The 21,326-nt window shown below is 41.4% G+C and overlaps 1 protein-coding gene and 2 long non-coding RNA genes across 56 annotated transcripts in view; 2 read left to right on the forward strand and 1 right to left on the reverse strand.

Annotated features, from left to right (window-relative positions):
• The window catches only part of LOC111771189 (uncharacterized), a 95,672-nt gene that overhangs the window by 14,169 nt on the left and 60,177 nt on the right, over nucleotides 1-21,326 (forward strand). The gene's annotated exons all lie outside the window — the stretch shown is intronic.
• CELF2 (CUGBP Elav-like family member 2) overlaps nucleotides 1,944-21,326 on the reverse strand; it is a 789,986-nt gene continuing 770,603 nt past the window's right edge. For 12 of the 50 annotated variants that reach the window (XM_070255416.1, XM_070255407.1, XM_070255389.1 and 9 more), the window contains 4 exons: nucleotides 17,281-17,460; nucleotides 12,778-12,921; nucleotides 9,557-9,728; nucleotides 1,944-8,182 (listed from right to left, as the gene is read on the reverse strand). In XM_070255416.1, the coding sequence (XP_070111517.1) occupies nucleotides 9,601-9,728; nucleotides 12,778-12,921; nucleotides 17,281-17,460 (452 nt within the window). In that variant the 3' untranslated portion in view covers nucleotides 1,944-8,182; nucleotides 9,557-9,600. Of the gene's footprint in view, nucleotides 9,729-12,777; nucleotides 12,922-17,280; nucleotides 17,479-21,326 lie in introns of all 50 variants that reach the window. The other 38 variants (XM_070255411.1, XM_023631986.2, XM_070255376.1 and 35 more) reach the window with 8 other exon arrangements.
• On the forward strand, nucleotides 13,626-17,197 carry LOC111771188 (uncharacterized). The gene is made up of 3 exons (XR_002804866.2): nucleotides 13,626-13,684; nucleotides 15,169-15,318; nucleotides 16,447-17,197. It is a non-coding gene; the product is annotated as an uncharacterized lncRNA (long non-coding RNA).

Genomic DNA, 21,326 nt, shown 5'->3' on the forward strand with positions numbered 1-21,326 from the left:
CTAGGTTAGCAGTGGGGAGCTTAGCTGGCCATGGTGGTAGATACTACCACTGCTACCACAACTAACTAGATGACCTTTTGGTGGACCCTGATCTAAGCATTTTGTATGTATTGGCTTAGTTAATCCTCGTAAGAACCCCATGCAATAGGTAATATTTGTACCCCCATTTTGCCAATGAGGAAACTAAGGCACAGAGAGGGGACACAGGTAATTAGTGGTAGAGCTGTCATTCAAAGCTAGGCAGTGTGGCTCCCCAGAGGATGCTCCTAAGCACCACCTGTACCTTTAACACCAGCTTCATGACAGAAGGCTCATGCAGTGTCTCAAAATTGGGGATTCTTATTTGGGGCTTTAACTATACTTGACCAGTTGCAGAACACAGATGTCTTTTATATTTATGTATTTAATATATATATTTATTTTAAAAAACAATCTCTGGATGTAGGTAGTTAGAACTTGGTGCCAGGCTGCTTTTTTGCCCAGTAGAGAAAGGTTAAAAGAAATGTAGCGTTTCCCATAAAGCAGTTCCTGCCTGACACACCCTCAGGCTGTCCCCCTGAGCTGGGTCTCCTAGCACGCAGCCCTGGCTGGTGAGTTCAGTGCTAGGGGACTGCTGAATAGGGGCTGCAGACTGAGAGGGGAAGATGTTGGTTTTCATGCTTTCTTCCCTGACTGAGGCTCAGAGCTCTCCTACCCATTATTGCCTTGGATGTGTTCTCTTTTGAAAAAGAGGATGCTTTCTAGCTATGTGAGTGATGCTCAAGGCAAGACTGTGAGAATGGCACTTCCTAGGGCACCTCCATGTGCAGGCAGCTCTTCAGCACCTGAGCCCAGTTCATGTAGACCAGTGGTTTTCAAAATGTTAAACTTTCTTTTTAAACAGAACCTCTACCCCGAACCCCAAACTGCATGGCCCCAGCAAGCGCAGTCTATCTAGACCCTTTGATTTTGCTACCCTTGGCTATTTCTCTGATCCCTCACTTTCACTAGAAGTTTTTTGTTTTGGTGACAAATTTATGAGCAGGAGGTTTGAGTTGGGAGGAGGGAGAGACTGGGAGAAGAATGGTGATTGTGGATTTTCATTAACCATGCTCTCTCTGTCCCTCATTATCAGGGACAAGTAAGATTTGTTTTATAAAGGATTAGGATGCCTGTGCCATTTTGAAAGTAGAAGTTTAGGACTTTTGTTAGAATCAAACATTAAACCAGAAAAACAAATCTAACATAAAACCCCAAAGCAAAAAAATTCAACAGAAAACACCATTCTGTTCAGACTTATGGCCTGTAGGAAAAATTTCAAAAATGTTCCTTCAAAGGGCCAAGCAGCAGGCCTCCCATTTAAGCTTCACAACTGTTACAGGACGTCTCTCTCTCATATTGCTTTGAAATGTTACCCTTCTCATCCTGAATGATCAAACACCTTCTCTCGCCTTCTCTCATTTTGCAGTCCTGAATAGAACTGCCATTGCTCTCCAGCAGGGTCCAGTTTTAGTGTCACATCCTTTTGGAAAAGCATTGATGCAAACCAGCATTATTCTTGGCTCTGCCTTTCTTTTTTGTCCCCTTTCTTCTGAGCCTAAAGAGATCACATTCAGAGAGGCAGTGGGTTTTCTAGGTTTGGGCAGATTCTGGATGCTTTCCAGGGGTCTTGTGGTGGTGAAGGGATTGCTCTCTTCTGCCACCCACAGTGCCCTGGCTAGAGGTTTGCTATGGTCATCAGTAAGGGGATGGTTTTCCAGATGTCTCTTGCTAAAATGCACTCGGAAGAACTTCCCCCCACTCCATTTTGTTTCCAAAGTCAATTTATTGAATATTAAGTCATAAAGCCAGTGATAGAATTTTAATGAAAAATATCCTGTATCACTCAAGACTTAAAAGAACAAAAATACCCCGTAGAAACACTGCTTTGAAAAATAATCACATTAACTTTACACACAACAGAGTCCTTTCTTAAGCTTTATTTAAGAAATCGAGTACTATATAGTTCAATATATATAAGACACATCCAGTATTGTGTTCCTGATAGCAAGTGCATAGATTTTGTTAAGATATCATTTTCACTCGATATAAACGTTTCATGGTCACATGAAGATAATATTCCCAGTGATTTTGCCCAAGCATGAGAGGAGAAAACAGAACACAGCAAAAATAGTGAACTACAACAGAGATGAAAAACAAAAACAGCGAATTAGCAGAACAGTCGATTCCTGATAAGTGAATAAGCTGATTGTTTGGTCACAATGTTTTATTCACTTATCAGGAACGATTCACAGTACATTTATGTTCACTGTGTTTCCTAGCCTGCCAGCTAAGAGGCCCAGCCCATGGGTTGCACGTAACTGCTGTGGGCTGGGCAGACGTGTGGCTTCCATCAGCAAGGTAAACGTTGACAATTCTGTAATTTCCCAAGGTGGTCCATGCATGGCAAACAGACACACCTTGCTAACACTGCAGCGGGGTTTTACAGAATCCAAATGGTAAGGATGAATTTAAGCAGGGACCAACTTGACAGTCCTAAGTGCTGGAGGGAACTAGCATATTTGTCCCCTTCTTTGGAGAATTATTGTTTTTGTTGTTGCTTTCCCAAACAACAACAAAAAAAACTGGCTTTGTCTTTCCCTTCTTTTACTTAGCATGAGTATTTTGCCTTGTGCCAAAGGCTGGATGTATATAAGTTATATATTTTAAAATAAACACTTGCATCTTGGAAAGAACTGGTCACCCTCTTTCCCCCCTTCTCCCCTCCCTCACACCCCCCACCAAATAAATAAAAAAGAAAGAAAAAAAGAAATCACACCCGTAGCCATCTTTTCCCACTAACATAAGCAGTGGGTTTTCAGAGGCAAACTCATGAAGGCTCTGATGAGATTTAAAGTAGAAGTATTGGCAGGAAGTCAGCTCCTATGTGTGCAGGTTTGGAGCTGGTGGAAGTCACTCACTGAGGTGTTCGGCCTCTGGGGGAAAAGAGCCTCCTCTCCTTCACCTCACCAGTCCCCTCTGTTGCTGAGCCAACAAGAAAAGACAATCTAGGGCCAGAGGGGCTGCGGAAACCAGAGGGTGGAGGGCCTGAGCACCTTCAGGGAAAATCTCATTGGCTGCCAGAAGGCTGCCAGGTGCTGGGTGGCCTGAGTTAGATGGAGCTTGTGCGTCTGCAAAGTTGGAAGGAGAGATAAGACATAGGGAGCAAACATCAATGGAATCTTGTAAGAGCACTTGGAGAGCAGTCAGATTCCTGAGCATAAGAGATGGGCAGAAGGAGGAGGAGGGCCTGTGGCTTCCGTTTTAGAGGGCGTCTAAGGAATCGTTTTTTCTTTAATTCTCTTTGATAACTGGGGTTGGAGTGATAGTGGGGGACAAGGCTTTTTAAAGAAGACATGTTCATTCAGGAGGCAGTGTGTGGCTGCATGTGGCTTTCTTAGCTTTCATTTGGAAATGGACGGTATGTGATGAAGACTTGAGTATGAGAACCTTTAACTCCTCCCCTCCCACTCCACCCGACCCAGTAGAGCTTCCATTTGAGCACTTGGAAATAGTTCTTTTCTTTTCCATTAGCTTTAATAATTAAAGCTGCTCCTGGATTCAATTAGCTCTTGAAAATAAATAATTTAAGTTACTTTTCTATACGTATCGATTGATTGATGGCAACACACAGACTTAAGTTTAACCCTTTGCACACCTTCTATTCACCAGCTAAGTTTATTTTTTCTTCCCTCGAGAGTTCACCTCTTTTAAAAATGTTATTAGTGTCTAAGAAGAGTTTGACTGTAATGGTGAGTGGATTGAAAGAAACCCCCGCTCTGCTGCTCTTCTTCTTAAGTTTATTGAGGTTATGCAGCAAAGCAGCAGTTTTTAATGCATGTTAAGAACAGCATGCATATACCCATGCGAGACGGGGAGAGAAGAGAAGGTGAAATTTACCAGTGTGGTCAGAAGACCGTCGAAGGTCTTGGCAAATCCAACTCTGTAGGCAGTTATTTAGATGAACCATAGAAAAAAGTATAAATCTTGGAAGCAGTAGTTAAAGTGGGCTGTTGTACATAAATCAGAGGTGGCTGGTGTGCAGTTGCCCTTTTCCCCAAATCAGATATTCACTTAGGTGGAATCGACTGTATCTTTTACACAACATAGAGAAAAAAAACAGATACGTGCAACAGTGAGGTGTGTAGATGTATCACCAACATATAATGACTACCAACAATACAACACGCAGAGAGAGAAACAAGTATTAGGAAAATGGTTTAATATTGGAGACAGAAGCAAAAAACCGCATCACACAATAACATACGTTACAAAAATAAGTTTGACTGTTTCAACTACACGGTTATGTTCACAATGAGGACAGAAGAATCAGAAAAAACTTTGTTCTAAACAGCAAAAAAGCAAACCCCTAAAGTTTTAACTAATACATTTATCCACTTAAAGTGACTGAGTACTTCTAAATCTAATTACCTTATTGTGTAACTGCACAATACAGAATAAAAAGTGAAACTTACCGCTGTATTTTAAGACAAAATTCTAATGCTAGATATAAGCAAAGGGAAAAAGAAATCAAGCCAAAGTTTTTAATTCTCAAAAGAAAAGCAACTTTCTTTCTATCAACCAGAAATCAAACTTGAAATCAGTCATTGTCAGGGGGCCCACTAGAGTAAGCCACAAAAATTTCCATTTTTTTAATCTCCAGTATAAAAAGTTCCACTGGTACAAAATGCATAAGTACAATCAATTGTAGAAATAGGAAAGCCTGCATTTTTTTTTTTTTTGGCTCAAATTCCATCAAACAACAAAATCCAAATGCATCAATAAAACAGAAACAATACTCAAATGGTCTTACAGTTTCCACTAGGTTGCATTAACTTTGGCTTTTCTCAGACAATATTTAAAAACTATTTTGTAATTCTAAACAAAATATTGTTAATCTACAAACAACAATTCTCACAGCACAAAAAAAACACAAATACATTTTTTGTATGACATTATTCAAAAAGGTAATGAAACTACAGGTTTTTTTAAAATTTTATTTTTTCTTGTTAATTAGCACTTAAGATAATAAAAACAGAAACAGTAAAATGATTCCAGAGTAGCACAAGCCAAAGAACTCTAACCCCTATGGTGAAAGAAAGATGAACTTGTTACGCCTTGAGGACTGCCATTTTATCACAATTCTCTAATTTAGTTTAAAAATGACTATTCTCTATGCTTGATTTTTAAAAAAGCAGTTTCCCTGTGTGTTGTTTCTTCTGGCATGGGCCCTTTGCACCCTTGCAGCTTTTTCCTTTTGATATGAAAAGATAAAGTGAATAAAAGGACAACTTGTCTCTGAGGAGGGTTATCTTTTTAACAATGAAACATGCAAAAAAAAAAAAAAAAAAAAGGACTTTCCCCCTAAATCCTAAATGCCCTGTCTTGGTTGCCTGCAGAATAAGAAACAGCTCCGAGTGCCCACCCTGAGCCTCCTGCCAGCTGCGCTGAGTGAAAGGAAATGAGGGCGGAGGAGGGCAGTTTCCTTCAGGGAGGAAATCAGACAAAATGGATTTTGAGATTTATGTGTAATTGATAAATGAAGAGATTCTGAATGAACAGCCTTCAGCAGTTCAAATGGTGTTCTCTTGTGTTCCTGTGTGTGTATCTACACACCACCGCAGGATGGATATGAGAGCCAGGTGTGGTAACTTTTGTTATGAAGCTGATTGCTGCAGGAAGTACAAAATAGCCCTCAGAGGATGAAGGAAGGCCCCAGCAGTAGTAAACACGTGTGAGGATAATACAAATCCTTTCATTAGAAGTGCATGTGCTATAAGAAGGAAACTTGTTTTTGTGTTTTTTGCATCATGAGAGGCTAGTCCTTTCCATCCCAGGGCTATCACATCCACACACATTAAACCAAAGAGGGTGGAGAGTGGGAAACGGAGAAAGGAACAGGAGCCAGCAGTTCTGAACTCCGTCAGAGACAAAGAAGCTTCAGGAAGGCAGGAGTTGGCGTTGGGGCCCTAGGGATGACACTGGGGTTTGTCAAGACAGCAGGGGCTCTGTTCACGTGAAGTCAAAGTAATATGGCACTTTTAAAAAGTGGCAGCAGGAACTGGTGCTGGGTATTTGGTCAGTGTCTGTGATAAAGAACTGAGTTTTACTTAGATGGTCAGTCCCCCTAAATGCATTTCATTAAAAAAAAAGATAAATGAAAAGGCAGGGCTTCTAACTCCAGACACCTTGCTTATTCAGGTGTCCACAGGGGTCAGAGACTCCCCAGCACAATGGCTGATTATTTAGGAGTATTTAAGAAACAAAAGCAAAAGTCCCTCAAAAGACTGTTGTTTAACTGGACGGTATTTGAAAATACTCTAAACTGGAACATGCCACTAATCCTGATCTCAAAAGCGTACAGACTTTAAGGTTTATTTAGGTGCTGAACCCATCTACCATCCCCTCAGAAGGTTTATCTGATAAACTGTTTTAAATGAAAACTGAAGAAGAAATTCCAGCAGCACATTAAGAATTCTTTTTTTTAAAAAATGACCAGAAATAATACAAAGTAAAAAAAAAAAAAAAAAGATGTAGGGAAAAGAAATTGGAGAGGGTTAAAGTCTATTTTTTTCCTTCAGATTTGCCTGGTGGAGTTTTTTTCTTTTGGGTCTCAAACCAAAGATAAGAAAGTAGTGAAGTAAAAAACTCAAAGAGAAGATATATGCAGGAAAAAAAAATCCAACTTAGCAACACCCCAAAACAAACTAAAATGATGACCGTATAAAAAGTTATCAACATTCCAGATAGCTCTGGGTAGAAAGGGTTAAAAGTTCAAAACTTTCTCACCTTAGAGGTTTCCATATATTATGAAGAAAATACATTGTGAGGTTGCCGTCACAGCATTGATGTGCAGAGTGGTTAAAAAAGTGAGACATGGGCACTTATACAATGTCTTACAAAAAACATCATAGAGAAATAACAAACAATAACAATTTCAGGCAACAAGACCACAGGATAGCAAGTTAACAAACTTTTTAACCTCTTTTTTTTGTTTTTTGTTTTTTAAATATTAGGGATTTATACAAAACACATAATAAAATACCCATGTTATCAAATTACTTCTCACAAGAAACACACTGAAGCTCTAGGAAGGAAGTACCTTTGGAATTTGGCACTATATATTTTCACTTTTTTTCTTTAAAAGAAAAAAAAAATCACATTTTGCTGAACACAAACACATCTAAATAGTCCACAATAAAAAAAAAATGACATCAATGCTTTACAAGCCAACACAAAACTTATTCTGGAATAGGTTTTTTTTTCCCCCTCACATGAAATTTTTTTTAAGCAAACAACTTTTTTTTGAAATTCTTTTTTGTTTTAAGTAAACCAATTCTAAACTTGTCTTATCAACAAAGAACATTAAGACCGTAAGACTCATGATGAAACCACAACTTAATTCACAGAAGCACCAACGTAACACAGTTCACAGCAACCTTTCTCCTGTACATTGAGACAGTATAAAATATAGGTAATTTCATGTGCATTAAACCATGGATTGTCTAACTGTGAGTCAGTTCAGCAAAAGGTGACACAAATAGGTAGCATTTGCCCCAAAACAGGGTAAATATTTTTCTTATACTAATCTACAAAAAGTGGTTCTATATATATATCTTAATGAGAAAGTGAGCCACCTAAAATGGCCTTATCAAAAAACTTTACACTGCCTGAAAAATGTAAAAACTATTACAGACCTCTAGAGACTTAAAATCAGACAGTTTTTTTTCTCAAACTGTTTTTGGAAGTAGTCTGTTAGAAACCAACATTCTGTGTCCCTGGACACATATTGCTATTGTTACCAGTGACCGGGAAGAATGCCAATCCCTGTATAATACTTTCAAGTCTGTTTTATGAAAAGAAAAAAAAATAAGAAAGAAACATTTTTGCCACAGGTTGTTTTTTTCTATAATTAATTTGTCTAATAATAAATTTCAGTCTTGCATGAATGCAGCAATGTTTTTCACATTGACTTCCCAGAATTCATAGCTAGATGAGGTCACATGCAAATTTCAAAGGTCAAACTAGATCAAAGGTCAGTAGGAGAACCAAATATGATGTGAGGTCAGAAAGACATCAGAAACAATGACGGGACGATGAAACTTTTTTTGAGACGCCACAGGGACATGCTAGGCAAACGGTGACCTAACGGGCATGAAGATGTCTAGGGAGAAAACAAGGGAGAGTAAAAAGTTACACAGAATCTACGCAGCAGCAACAAAATCACTCTTAAGGGTGCAGGAGAAAAACTAATGCAAATCTTAGGTCATTAGGGAGTCTAGGAGCCATCCACATAATTTGCATTTCTTACAGTCTTTATCCACAGCACAATGGAACCCCAAGAGAATCCATCCAGAGAGGGAGAGGGGATGGATTCCGGGTGTTTGGGGTGAGGGGCTGGCAAGGGACAGGGGAGAGGATCCAGTTTCAACGAATGTAACATACGGGGAAAGTCAGACGACTGAATTGTAAACTAGATAATGGAAGTTACGAACAAAATAATCAGACAGATACAAACAACAAGAGGATAAAGCATGAACTTTAGGCCTAGGGTTCAATGGTGAAAAAAAGCCCCTTCCTAGGACGATTCCTCTAGAGACTACTTCAAAAGGATCTAGCTAGCACAGAGAACTGCTCTTTAGGTACCCAATAAGTTAACAATAGGCAATAAATAACTTCCATTATTTCTGAGGCAGTAAAAATTTTGTACAAAAATAGAAATGCTTTTTTTACAAATAAAATTTACAGGCCTGTGGCTTTCTTTTTTATTTATGTATTATTTATGTATTATTTATTTATTATTAAATTTATCTTTCAAGAAACATCAAGTATTTTCACTCATTTTTATTTTATTTTTAAACCCTGTAGCTTTAAGAAACAGATCTCTAAATCTTTTTTTTTACATTAATCCTTTCTAAAAACTAAAATAAAACAATAACAAAATAGACAACCAGTGTAATAATCTGACCAATAGTCATGTTTCTTTGAACCCTAAAATAAAATCCTACTTATTAAGACAAACCAAATGTAGTGGAAAGACGTTTTGTATTGTTTTAAGCGCTTCTCCTTGCTTTTCTGTGGAGCTGGGCCACCGCCTTAGCCTCTAATCAGCTGGCGCCCTCCTAGGGGGTGGGCGCAGATAGGAGGGGTGAATTCTCCAGGCAGTGCTCTCGGGGGACCAGGGGTCTCAGAGTTAGAACTGCACATTAGCCTTTGTTTGCCTTTTAAATTCTCAAGATGTCATTTATTTTTATTTGTGTATGTGTGGTTTTTTTTAAAGCAAAAACTAAAACAAAACGAAAAAAGTAAAAGGAGATTCAAATTGCAAAACAAAGGAGAATACAGTGGCACAACTGGAGGAGGAGTTTACTTGATAGAAACAAGGTAGCCCAAGTTTTAATTATGGCGAACTGGGTTGGGGGGTGGGAGTGGGAAATGGAAGCCTTATTGTAAAAATAACCGTCTCTCTTGGTAAAAGTTGGCATTGTGGTCCTCCTCTGCCTTTCCTGTTGAGAACAGGCTGGCTCGTGGGACTTACCCTAAGAAAGCTAAAATAAGAGCAGGGAGCCTCTGGGGTTAGGATCAGTAAGGTTTGCTGTCGTTTTTGGAGCGCTTCAGCTGGACCTTCAAGCGTTTCATGCCAATCTGAAAGCCATTCATAGCCTGGATAGCAGCTTGCGCAGACACTGGATTGTCGTAGCTAACAAAACCTGGAAAACACAAGGGGAAGGAGGGCGGGAATCAAGATGGAGAGGCAGCCGAGTAGAGAAGGGGACCAGGGCTTCACGGAATAGCTGGAGCGTGTAACTGTAAATGGGAAGTGCCCCATGGTCTCAATTCAACTTTACTAAATTCACTGTGCGCCAACCATGGACGTACAGGGCCTGTTTTAGGGGCAACACTGGAAATGGCCACTAAGAAGCAGTGAAAAAGCTGGTTGGACTGGTAATTTACTATCAAGAGAACAAAACCCCTCCCCAGGAGGCTAAAATCTCAGACTTCATTGTTTGAGTCAATTCCGTTTGTGTTTCAAGTCCCTTAGAATCCTTCTGAAAGAACTCCTGGTGCATAAGTGCGTGCTGCTCATGTAAGCGGTGGTGTAACTTTTCTAGGGCTGGAAGGGTCCCCAGAGGCTCACATGTGCCCCCAGGTGGATGCCAGGCTGTGCTGCCAAAGACCCTGTCCTTCGGTCCAGTTCTCCATCCGTATTCAGAGCCCACGCCTGTTTGGCTGTAGGATGGGGTAAGCTAGTGAATTAACTCTAGGGTAATTTATATTCGATTTTTAACATTTTGGAGTCATTACTGAGAGGAACCTATGGACCCAGGGGAAACACTGGGCCTTTTTCCTTATCTCAACTTCCATTTTCAAAGCTCCACTGAATTCAACAGAATGGAAATTGCTACCTTGTACTCCCAAGAGTCTTGGGGAATAAACAGTCTAAACAGCTTGGAGCTTACCAACCCTCCTAACAGAATTCCCAGTGTCTTCTCTGTACCAACACTTGCCACCAAAACGGCAGGGAGGGCACGCTTTTGAAAAAGAACCAAGGATGCTCACTGAAGACCCAGAAACAGAATTTTGATCACACAGTTTGTTTTAACACAGGGCTGGGGGAGCGGAGCTGTAGGGCGGTCACGCAGAGCTTTCTTTAGTGAACGCTGAGCTTCTACAGTTCCTACTTAGTTTTGGATCAAAAGGGAACTATTATACTGATTGAATTTCAGTTCTGAACATCAGAGGTTCTATACTAGCTTCTCCATCTATCTATTATTAAAGGTTAAAGCTAAAGAGAAAATTCCTTTACAAACTAGAGGAGGGAAAAAAAGGCCATAAATATACTTTCAGCTGGTAAAAATGAGCATATGGTATAAGGCAGAGAAGCCTCAGAGGCAGGCTGTATTTCAAAATGGTGGTTTAAATTTTTATTAAACCTAATTCCCAATAAATGCGATCTTGAATCCGAGATTTTTTCTCTTTCCCCTCTGGGTCTTTCTCCAGAAGCAGCAAGATGATTAGAGAACGGAAATGGTTCAAGGGTGAAATGGATAATGAAACTTGACTAAGAGGCTAGAATGGGGTACCACGGTGTGACTAGCAATCCAGCAAACCTGGGACCGCAAGAAACTGAAAACACAGTCCATAATGCTAAATACCAGTGTCTGCTGATACACAGCTATAGCTTGCATTATTATGAACACATTGGTTAAGTAGTTTGTGGGCCGACAGGATCTCTTTTGAAGGCGGTAAATATTTTCTCAAAATCAAACCACGAAGTCCAGTCCCTCTCCAATCTCCAAATAAGCCCAGGACATTGTTCCGCGATGAGGAATATAAAAGTCTGGCTCAAAACCTTGCACAGGGAAGCTCCCAGAGGTAAGCTCACGCTGAAACACGCACACACCCCATGTAACAGCTCACTTTCCACTGCACTCCCTCATGAGCCGTTACAAGGCAGTTTATGTACTCGCCACGGCAGCGGCAATAGTGTAATGGGTTCAGGCTGACAGCCTTTCCGCTGGGGTAAAAAAAGGGCCTTTAAATGCTCGACACACTCATTCCCCTAACAACAGAGGCTTCAGAACTTCCTAGGTGATGGCACAGAAATTAGAAAGACGTTATGATAATGCAGTTTTAGAAGCCAGCACATTCTCTTTAGACTGGTTGCCCATTACGTCAGCCAAATACTAAGTGTGGGTTTTTGGCTGTTCGACAGCCACCGCTACCTTTGATGTTTTCTTTATGCCATACAGTTCTAGTTGTATTTCCTCTGGCCCCTATCTACTCTACGTTGTTTTATGCTACTGTTACTACCTACTACCACCATGAATTATTAAATTGGAGGAGTGGTTAAAGCAAAATCCCAGACTGGGCCAGAACTTGCCAAGCGAGTATACATAGTCTGAACATTCTACCTTCTAACTACTTTGGGGACCAAAAGGGTTTGAAAAATAAAACAAGAACTAGGTGTAATGAATGCTCTTCTCCTGCTGTGAAACATTAGTGCCTGCAGTGAGCTTGCCTTCCTCTCTCAGGGAGCGAAAACTGCCCTGGGAGGCAGAGTCTGGGCTGCTTGAGGAAGGCAGGCAATCATAGTGTGGGGTGCTGAGGAACTGGGTTTTCCAAGGTTCTGAGAATACCTGCACACTCCTGTGTTTTCCGTCCACTCAGGCAGTCCCTGCAGATCCCGTCTGCAGGTTCCTGAGTTCCAGTCTAAGGCAGTGCTTTCTGTGACCACGAACTGGGAAGGGATGTGCGTTTGTGTGTGTGTATATCAGGATGCTGAACAAGCCCCCAGGACAGTGTGTTACCCACAACCACAGTGTCTGAGTCATACTGACCCTGGAAGAATAAGGAATTAGTGGCAGAGTGTCTGCAATGCTATTCTGTATCAGGACAGCCAAAGCTACAGTCTGTTGACTGTGTACTCCCATCTGCAGTCTATGGGGCTTAAAGAAACTGCTGTTGCTCTACAGTGACACATTGTTAGATATATGTAGGAAGACGCCTTGATACATTACCTAATGCATGGGCATTTAGTTTCATTTCCCATATCCTTCCTTTTTATACAGCCCTTTCTCTCTTTCGATTAAACGACTTTGCCTAATCTGCTTACATGGATCCAGAAAACCAGGAACCACCACCACACAGGGAAAGCCCTATCCTGACTTCTGAACTATTTGCCATTTACATTTTCCGTCCCATGACTCCTCACTTGGGAATGCAGGGTAATATTCTAGCTTGGTTTCTTTTGCATACCAAAGCACTTGCTCAGATTGGTCTGTTTGTCAATGAAGACTTTAGCAGAGATAACATTTCCAAAAGGCATGAACATCTGCAGAATGTCCTGGTCTCCAAACTCCTGTGGAAGGTGGTAAATAAAGAGGTTTGCACCCTCTGGACCTAAAGAGGAAAAAAAAATCAGAGTAAGGTATTCTTCGCTTCTTAGATCCCAAAGCCTCTTCTTAGGAATGCTCTAACAACAGACAGGCTAAGCATCTGGGCTTCTCATTCTAAAAGAGGATGAAATAGATGGATCTATGTCAAGTGCTGGGATGTCTGTTAGGAAAGCAATCATCCTTCAGATTTTCTGAATTTCCAAAGAGACTGGTTAAGAATGGCTTCTTTTTCACTGATAATCTTCTGTGGGTCATGTTTGCTTACTGCATATTAGTACATATTGTCAAACTCCCCTTCATGGAGGTGAAGGTGGGGGCCATGGGGTAGAGTGGGTTTTTGCTGGGCGGCCATGTTTTGTAGTGTGCGTATACTCTCTCTTGGAGGAGAGTGTCCTGTGCATTCTAAGCAAATTGCAGCAATTTAGAATAATGGATAAAGCAGTAATGCTGCTTGGATTTCTCAATCATTTACCTAATTATCCATCCAGTTTTGATTTGCCAAATCTCTTAACACACAGTCTAATAACCGTCTTTATTAGAAATGACTGGCTATGAGTCAAGGCAGGGAAAAATAGGTGGCTAGAGTTTCCCAACTGTGATAGGAATTATACCACTGGGAACTGGCCTTGGAAATGAGTGCATGAGGTGCAGAAGCTAGTCAAAGACTAGGCTAAGCCAAGCTGTTCACTCTTACCCATTACTTTCCAGAAAATATAAGAAAGAAGGGAAGAATAGGGAAGATCTTCTTAGCTATACTGGCTGGAGAGGTAAGCTCTCTTAAGTTCCTTCCCATTTCATTCTCCCATCTCTCTACCCACCTGTACAAGAACTAGTTGAAGGTTAAAAGAAGCAAAAAAGAAAAAGGAGGGACTCCAAATGACCTGATGGAAGGTATCATCTTCTCATATATAAGGGATAAGAATGCCTCCCAGCTCGAAGGGCACTGGGGGTAGTTGCAGATCCTTCCCCATATGGTTCTGGAGAGGCCCCAGGGCGGGATGCTTCTAGAATGTTGTGGCATGGTGTCTGGGAGGGAAGGGAGCTCAAAAAACTGGTGAAGTAACCTCTGCAGCTGGTTCATGGAACCTTAACTGGCACTCACAGGAGAGGAACCAGGACTGCTTGCTCCACTGAGAAGCCCCAGGAGACAGGCTGCAGTGGGTGCCCTTGAGTGGAGAGACGGGGCAGAGAAAAATAAAACTGGGGGAAAAGGAACTTTGTAAAAATAATAACCATGATGAGTGAGGAGTCCCATTCATTAGAACATTTTTTCTTTTACAATTGTACGATTTCATAAAAGAAAAAATGTTCTCATTGATGGGACTTTTCACCAGGAACACTTCTTGAGGCAAATTTCTGAAGCCACAGAGATGAAGCATTTCTTCCTAAGTGTCTACTTGACCACTTTAACTTTTTATATCACTCACAATTTCCATGGACACATCTGCATTCCAGTGCAAGGGAGGCAGTCTGTATGTAAAAGGACACAATTGCAGGGCTTAGGTCCCCAAATATTTCCTGGTTTTAAAAAACTTAAAACTTAATATGAATAGATGCAAAACCAAAACACTGGAAACGGATGTTCTGAGTGTTACATGCCACGCGCGTCCTTTGCAATATGTATATTGGGCAAATCTGGTACTACCCAGATTTAATGTCACTTGTAAATAAAAGGGCCAAATGCACAAATGAGGATTAATGGGACCCAATTTGGATTTTGAAGTCATCTCACCGCCTGGAGGTAAAATGCAATTTTAATGCACTATGATGGATTACTGGCTATGCCTGGATAATCTTGGCATTCTAGAAGGCTCTACATTCTGAATGTATCTGTGCCAGATAGGGAGACCAAGAAAATATGAAGACACGTAAACTCAAAAGGAGGCTTTGTCCTTTTATTCATCATTTTTCCAGGAAAAAAATGCCACGAGCATCTCCTACTGTAGACCCTCCAGTCTTTTCATCACCAAGAAACAGTTTGACTTTGCAAACTGCCAAAATTTTTAACTCTAAAATGAGAGAAAGGTGATTTGATATGGAAAAACCTCTCGTATGCACAGAAGGTGGCTATTGCTATAGATACCAAGGGAAAAAAACCCCTTTTTTGAGGATTTCACCTATGTATCCTCCTCAGCTGTTTAGTACATTGCTCAGATTTCTCCTAGTACATGTTATTTTAACTTGTGAGAGTTCTCCATGTCACATTGTTGGGCCCAGCTGGTTAGGAGTTCATCCTCTGTATTTCTCACAGGGCATCTGCTCTAGCATAAAGCACTTGGGGTGTCTGTATCAGACTGCCCGCGCCTGCTCGCTTCTTGTTGGGTCTCTGGAGCCTCTACCTACTTGGTGTGTGCGTGACTTGCCTCCTGCAAATAAAAGAAGATGGGAAGATATGAACGAGGTGAGAGGATATTCAGGAATGGCAGACAAGGTGGCCGCCTTTCCTGGATTCAGAGCTGCGGGGTCTGCCATAACCCTGCAGAAGATTTAGCTGGGGAAAAATGAAAACCAATTTCTTTACAAAGCCAGATGGGCTCATTTTCCTGTGGCTAAATATACACCAGGTACATGACTACATACCTCAAGTTGACTGTCAACGCTCTTGACCAAAGCATAGAACTACAGAGTAGAAAATCTAAAAATCGATTTCATAGTGGAATTAATTGGGTTTTTTTCCAGCATAACTTGCCTTTTAAATTATGTCTTAGTTAAACTCATATTAAGATGGTTTGAATTCTTTGAGCACACGTTAACGGGGCGGGAAGAAGAGATCAGATGAGAAGGCGAGCGATGATTAAAATATCCGCACACACCAAAACCACCACCAACCAAAAAATAAGAAACCCTAAAACCATGCTATTGGAAGCCTGCATACCTAAATATAAATAATGTGGAACTGGCAATAGTTATTTTCACCTATTTTACATTAATCCCAGAGGGTTCACTCCTGCACACGCCCTAAATCCCTAAAACTCAAGGCATGGAGATTTAGGGCAGGGGGCTGGGGTGAAGCAACCGAGAAAAATATTGTTTGAGGGCCCAGACTTTATCCTTAAATGACCAAATTTTGAGTCTGCTGGCGACTGACTGATATTTTCTAGAGACACAGGCTATCTAAATTGCATGGGAGGGAACTGGCTTCCATGGTCTCTTCTGAGGGCATCATTATCTTACAGGACCCCTCCTATTGCCCTTACTTGTCACCATGGTAGACCCCACACAAAGGGACCTCAATACAGGCGTTTCCTTGGGAAGTCCTGGTGTTTCTGACGTAGGGTCTCCACATGTCAGGGGAAGCGCAGTTCTCTGAACAGTTTTGCGTGTTTTAAAATCTCTACAATAACTGTCAACTAAGAGTAAAGAGAAAGTTCAAATAACGAAAAATAACTTAGAGTTTCATATATCTTTCATTTTTAATGATCTCTGTTATTTATAAAGAGAAAAAGCCTTTTTTTTTTTTTTTACACAAGTATATTTAAAGCTGTGTCCCCTTTATCACCTTACAAAGTAAAACTATTTTCTTTCTTAGAGAACACCATGTTGAAAGTCAGACAGTTTGCAGCGATGGGGTGAGGATAAAAGAGAAGGGAAAGGAATTACAGAAACTTCTTTAGCAGTTCTTCTCTACTCTTCTAGACAAGTCGCAAAGAGAATAAACATCACGTTGCGGATTCTGCTTTAAAGCAACTTCAATTAAGGACGAAGAAACCAAAAGGAAGAAAGAAAAAGAGACAAGCTCTCCTTATTTGGACAAGCTCAGTACTTTATAATTAGCTTTAATTTATTCTTAGCATTAACTTCCTGACGTTTACTTGCTTTATTGGCAGAGAAGCAAGGCAATCAATCACTTATTTGCTTCCCCAGAAAACCCCCAATTAAACAAAGACTGAGTCAATCCCAACAGTGGATTTTATCATTAAGCTGGAAACCATCGTCTACTGAGAGGCAACCCCAGGGGATGTGGACTCTGAGGAACCTGGGACCTGCCAGAGAGAGCACTCCACCCACAGAAGACAGTATCAGCTCATCCCTCCCACTACCCAGGAGTTTATATGTAAGGGGAGAAATAATAGGTGGGCCACGCTGATTTGGAAAAGCAGGTTGCTGGCAATTTCTTGATGGCAGCAAATACTAAGTAAGCGTGTACAAGCACGCAGTGGGTGAGAAATCCATCTTAAAAAGGTAGATGAAACATAGGAAAGAAGATTGAAACAGTCTACGCTTCTCAAGTTTCTTAGAAAAACGCATGAGTACTGGCAATAAAACGATTTTTCTTATGATACTGGCTCAATCTAGTTTTTTTGAAAACCTGCTCTAAAGACGAATGCGGCCCCTTTGCCCTGGGCCGCGGGGAGGCACGTACCTTCCTTTTGGCTGCCCGCAGCACTCTGCTGTTGCAGCAAGCTCTGGCTGTACAGAGTGGGCAGTGCCGCTGCTGCGTACTGCTGAATCCCTGAGTAGGCCTGGGTGAGGGCGTCCATGGTGCCCGCCGTGCCATTCGTCAAGCCCGTGGCGCCAAGTCCTCCATTCAGAGCCGCCATACCTGAGAGCATTTGAGCAACTTTACAAAAAACCCAACAATAGAGAAGAGAAATAGCACTTTTCATTAGTGCTTTCCAAAGGAAGTTAGAGAATCATTTGACACAAGTACAACAGCAAGTGCATGCAGCCAGCACACCAATTCAACCAACATGAAATCAAAAACGAAACTATGAAGTAATAAATCATAATAATGGTGAACATACAAACACCAACAACCAACCCCTCGAGTGATGATAACCCTCACTCCCCAGGCCACTGATCACGATTCACCAAGGCACCACAGTTAGACAACACATTGTAATTCCATGCAATGTGCTACTGGCAAGTACTGTTGTTATCTTTTTAAAATAAAAGCCTTCTGCTTCTCAGAGCCTAGAAGCATGTAAAAACACATTAGTGGCAGAGGCCTGTAACATCTGTACACTTAAATCCATTTACTGGGCTCTTTGAGGAGCCCTGGGATGGCTCAAGGGGTTGAGGAAAGGTTAAAATAAAACTTTTCTCCCTTAAGCTGTCGGATGAGGAAGTGGCAGAGAAGACAAGCCCTGAACTCAATAAACCAGTGAATCGGCAGTTCCATTAACCGGCTTTCCTAAGCAGTTGAAGGATGCTATCAGGGACTAGGATCTTAGGAGGAGCTGAGCTGATTAAGAATTAAAGCATAGGAGAAAATGTGGATCCTTCCTCTAATTGCAGAGAAGTGAAGTTCCTTCTTCAGTATGAAGGGCTAGAAACAGAATGGGGCCATTTTCAGCAGCAAACAGACACACATAGGAATATTAATCAGTGCCCATGTCACTGGGGTTTCTGCCAGTGAAAGAGCTCCATGTCATGTTTTTCACTCAACTGAAGTGACACGCGTGTCTGTAAGCTGGATCTTGGCTATTAAGTGATGTGAACTGGATGTTGGCCAGCACACTTTTTTGATTTTTTCCCTTGTATCCTGGCTGCTCTTTTGCTCTATTATGGTTGCTGACTGTGTCACATTTTCCCTGAATACTGAGTCAAAACAAGCAATACTTTATAGAGTGTTAACTTTCATATAAACTCAGGAAATGGAAGAGGTGACATCATAATTGTCTTTAGTTCCCTTTTATGATTAAAACATTTTAAAAAAAGATCTGTTTCTGGGAAGAACTTACTGAAAACATTAATGAAAATCTTGAAGGGATTAGGGCTATTGATTAGGACAATTAAAATAGCAAAGATAACTGGGAAAAAAAATAGGTAAGTCTAATGAGAATAGGGAACTAAGATAAGGAGGCTTAGAAATTATACAGAGAAATCTAATCCTTAAATACCTCAACACTCCCGTCAATGTTTTTGGCTTGCCATCCACAGGAAATAGAGGAGGTGGGGAATGTTTTACTTAGTCCATACGTGCCTCTGTTATTTTGACAAACTTCCTCTCTTAGATTAAAAGGACTACATACAAGATATGAATTACCCCATGGCTTTACAGTAGAGGAATCTCATAGTGCCTCTGTCTGGTATTCTTCCCTGGGGGGCTTGAGGAGACAGAACTGGGCCTTGGGTGATGTTACCAAGTACTGTCTTCTCAGGCAGAGGAGTGGGGTGGGGTGGAGCGGCAAGGACAGTCAGAGGGACACAAGAATGGAGTAACTAGCCTACTGAAGAAGGAAGTGACTTCTTGCAGATCTAGGAAACACAAGCTAAGCTAAAAGGGTGTTGGCCAGCAGAGGTCCTGCTGACTCTCCTTTAAGTTTCTCTCCCTAATTCTTTCCCATCATGCAAATAAGTGCTGTTAAAGAGCCTGCAAATAGTTTGTCCTCCTAATTACTCTAAACAACCCCTCAGACACCAACTAATCACATTTACCTCATGCTTCCTTTCTTCTCCATCCCTGTTACTCTTATGGCTGCTGAAGAGGTAGGGAGTATTTATTTCTCTTTTCCCCTTTTGGTCTTATTTCATTCTCACTTCCCAATATTTGTGTGAATGCAAAGAAACATCAACGTTTCTTTTCAGAGACAGGGTGTAAGATAACCCGAGAAGAGCCAGGAACTGTTGACAAGTGCTGCTGGTTTCATTTTTGTCAGGCTGTCAATAGGTGCTAAGGATACAGATGATCACGTCATGGGCTCAGCCCTCTGGAAGACTGGATTCATGGGCAGGAAGAGAATTCTAGTAGGAAAGTGAGCGGTGACTTGCTACCCTACTTAGACCCCAAGGCATATGGTTCCTGGTGTGCACGTTGGCTGACAGCTACATGGAGCACAGCTGTCTGACAAACACGGGCTGAAGACAGAGGCTCCACTACGAGGACTGTCTCCGGATCCCCCTGCCATCAATGGAGTGGTTGAGAGCACTGCGTCTCCACGGTACCCTGTCAGCTAAGGGCCTCGGAGTTTTCAGGCCCTGCCATGTGAGACCTTTGAGTGCCCTCCTGTGATCTGTAGCTTCCACAACCTGGCTTCTCCAGAGGGCTAGACACACAGGTGGTATTTAATTGCAGTGGTCATTGGTGCCTGGCTCCTTCCCTTCTGGTATGGGGCCTTTTTTTAATTGTCTAGGTTATGAGAATTATCTTTTTACTTCTCTTTCCCCCTTTTTGCCAATTTTTTTTTCTCTTGAAATATAGAAGCAGAATGAACTTCATACTCGTGAAAGACTGGCTGGATGTTTCAGGACTGGAGTCCTTGTGAGGCCTGCAGCTCTAGTGAGGGACATGCCAGCTACATCCACACATGGTTCCTGCGTACCTTTCACAGTGGTTGGCTGTGTTTCTGGACTATACCTCAGGGCAAATGTGCTTTGTGAAGGGTTCTGCTTGCTTCAGCTGATTCCACGTGTCTGGGAGGTAGTCCTGGTTGGCCTTAACCTGCCTGGGATGGGGAAGGAGATGGTCGAGGAGGCACCAAGTAAAAGGGATGTTGATGCCAAAGAGGGGAGTAGCCACGGCCTCTGCAGCCCAGGGCTTTCCTCTCCACGGTATAACCATCCTTTTGAATAAAAAATAAGGGTAAATATTCTAACAAGTACAAGTGCATTGAGAATATTTAAAACCAAAACTATCCCAGAAAATTTGATGTGTGTGTGTGCCAAATCCAAGTAGACTGGGTAGTGGATTACCTGGTAGAATTTGAAGAACCATCAAAGAAAGATTTCAACTTTTGAGAGTTATTCCTGTGAATTATCTGAGGTTAGTCTACATTAAATAATCATTATAGCAAAGATAGCACTTGTCAATTCAGCTGCTGGTATCTGATCACATCTGAAAACTTTGGACAACAGAAACAGAGGTTGGAAGAAGGTTAAGTTGAATGAAATGCTTCCCCTTAAAAGAATAGGGCTTTTCTTTGAAAAGGCCAAATGGATGGATCATTGCATCCCATTTAATCTAGACTCCCACGCTTGCTATTTGATCAGCAAGACTAGAACAAAATGGCAGGTGTGGCAAACCTCACCAAGGGAAGGTCCTTACCAATGGCCTATCAATAAAGTTAGTGCCTATCCTCACTACTATGTGCTTTAAACTTAACTGCCCTCAACGGATGGAGATCTGAGGAGCTGTGAGATTACTGAGTAAATCTGTGAAAATGACAGAGAAGGACTCACCCACAAATATGACCATGAACATGACCATGACCATGGCCACTATGAAGATGGTACTAAAACGTAGACTCGGGGGCAGGGTACCATAAGCCAACTACATTTACTTGCAAGCCACTCTGCTAGGTTTTATACCAAATAAAAAAAGAGAGAAGTGAGGACTGGATTAATATTCTCATAGGTTTGTAATCTATTTACTGGGATAAGCTTTCCTTGGTATAGATAAGGTATATCCTTCTAAGCAGCAAGCTGATAATGAGAACTTAAGTATAAAATGTCTAGAACCAGGAGAGA

Source organism: Equus caballus, chromosome 29 (assembly GCF_041296265.1).
Source record: "Equus caballus isolate H_3958 breed thoroughbred chromosome 29, TB-T2T, whole genome shotgun sequence".
NCBI lineage: Eukaryota > Metazoa > Chordata > Mammalia > Perissodactyla > Equidae > Equus > Equus caballus.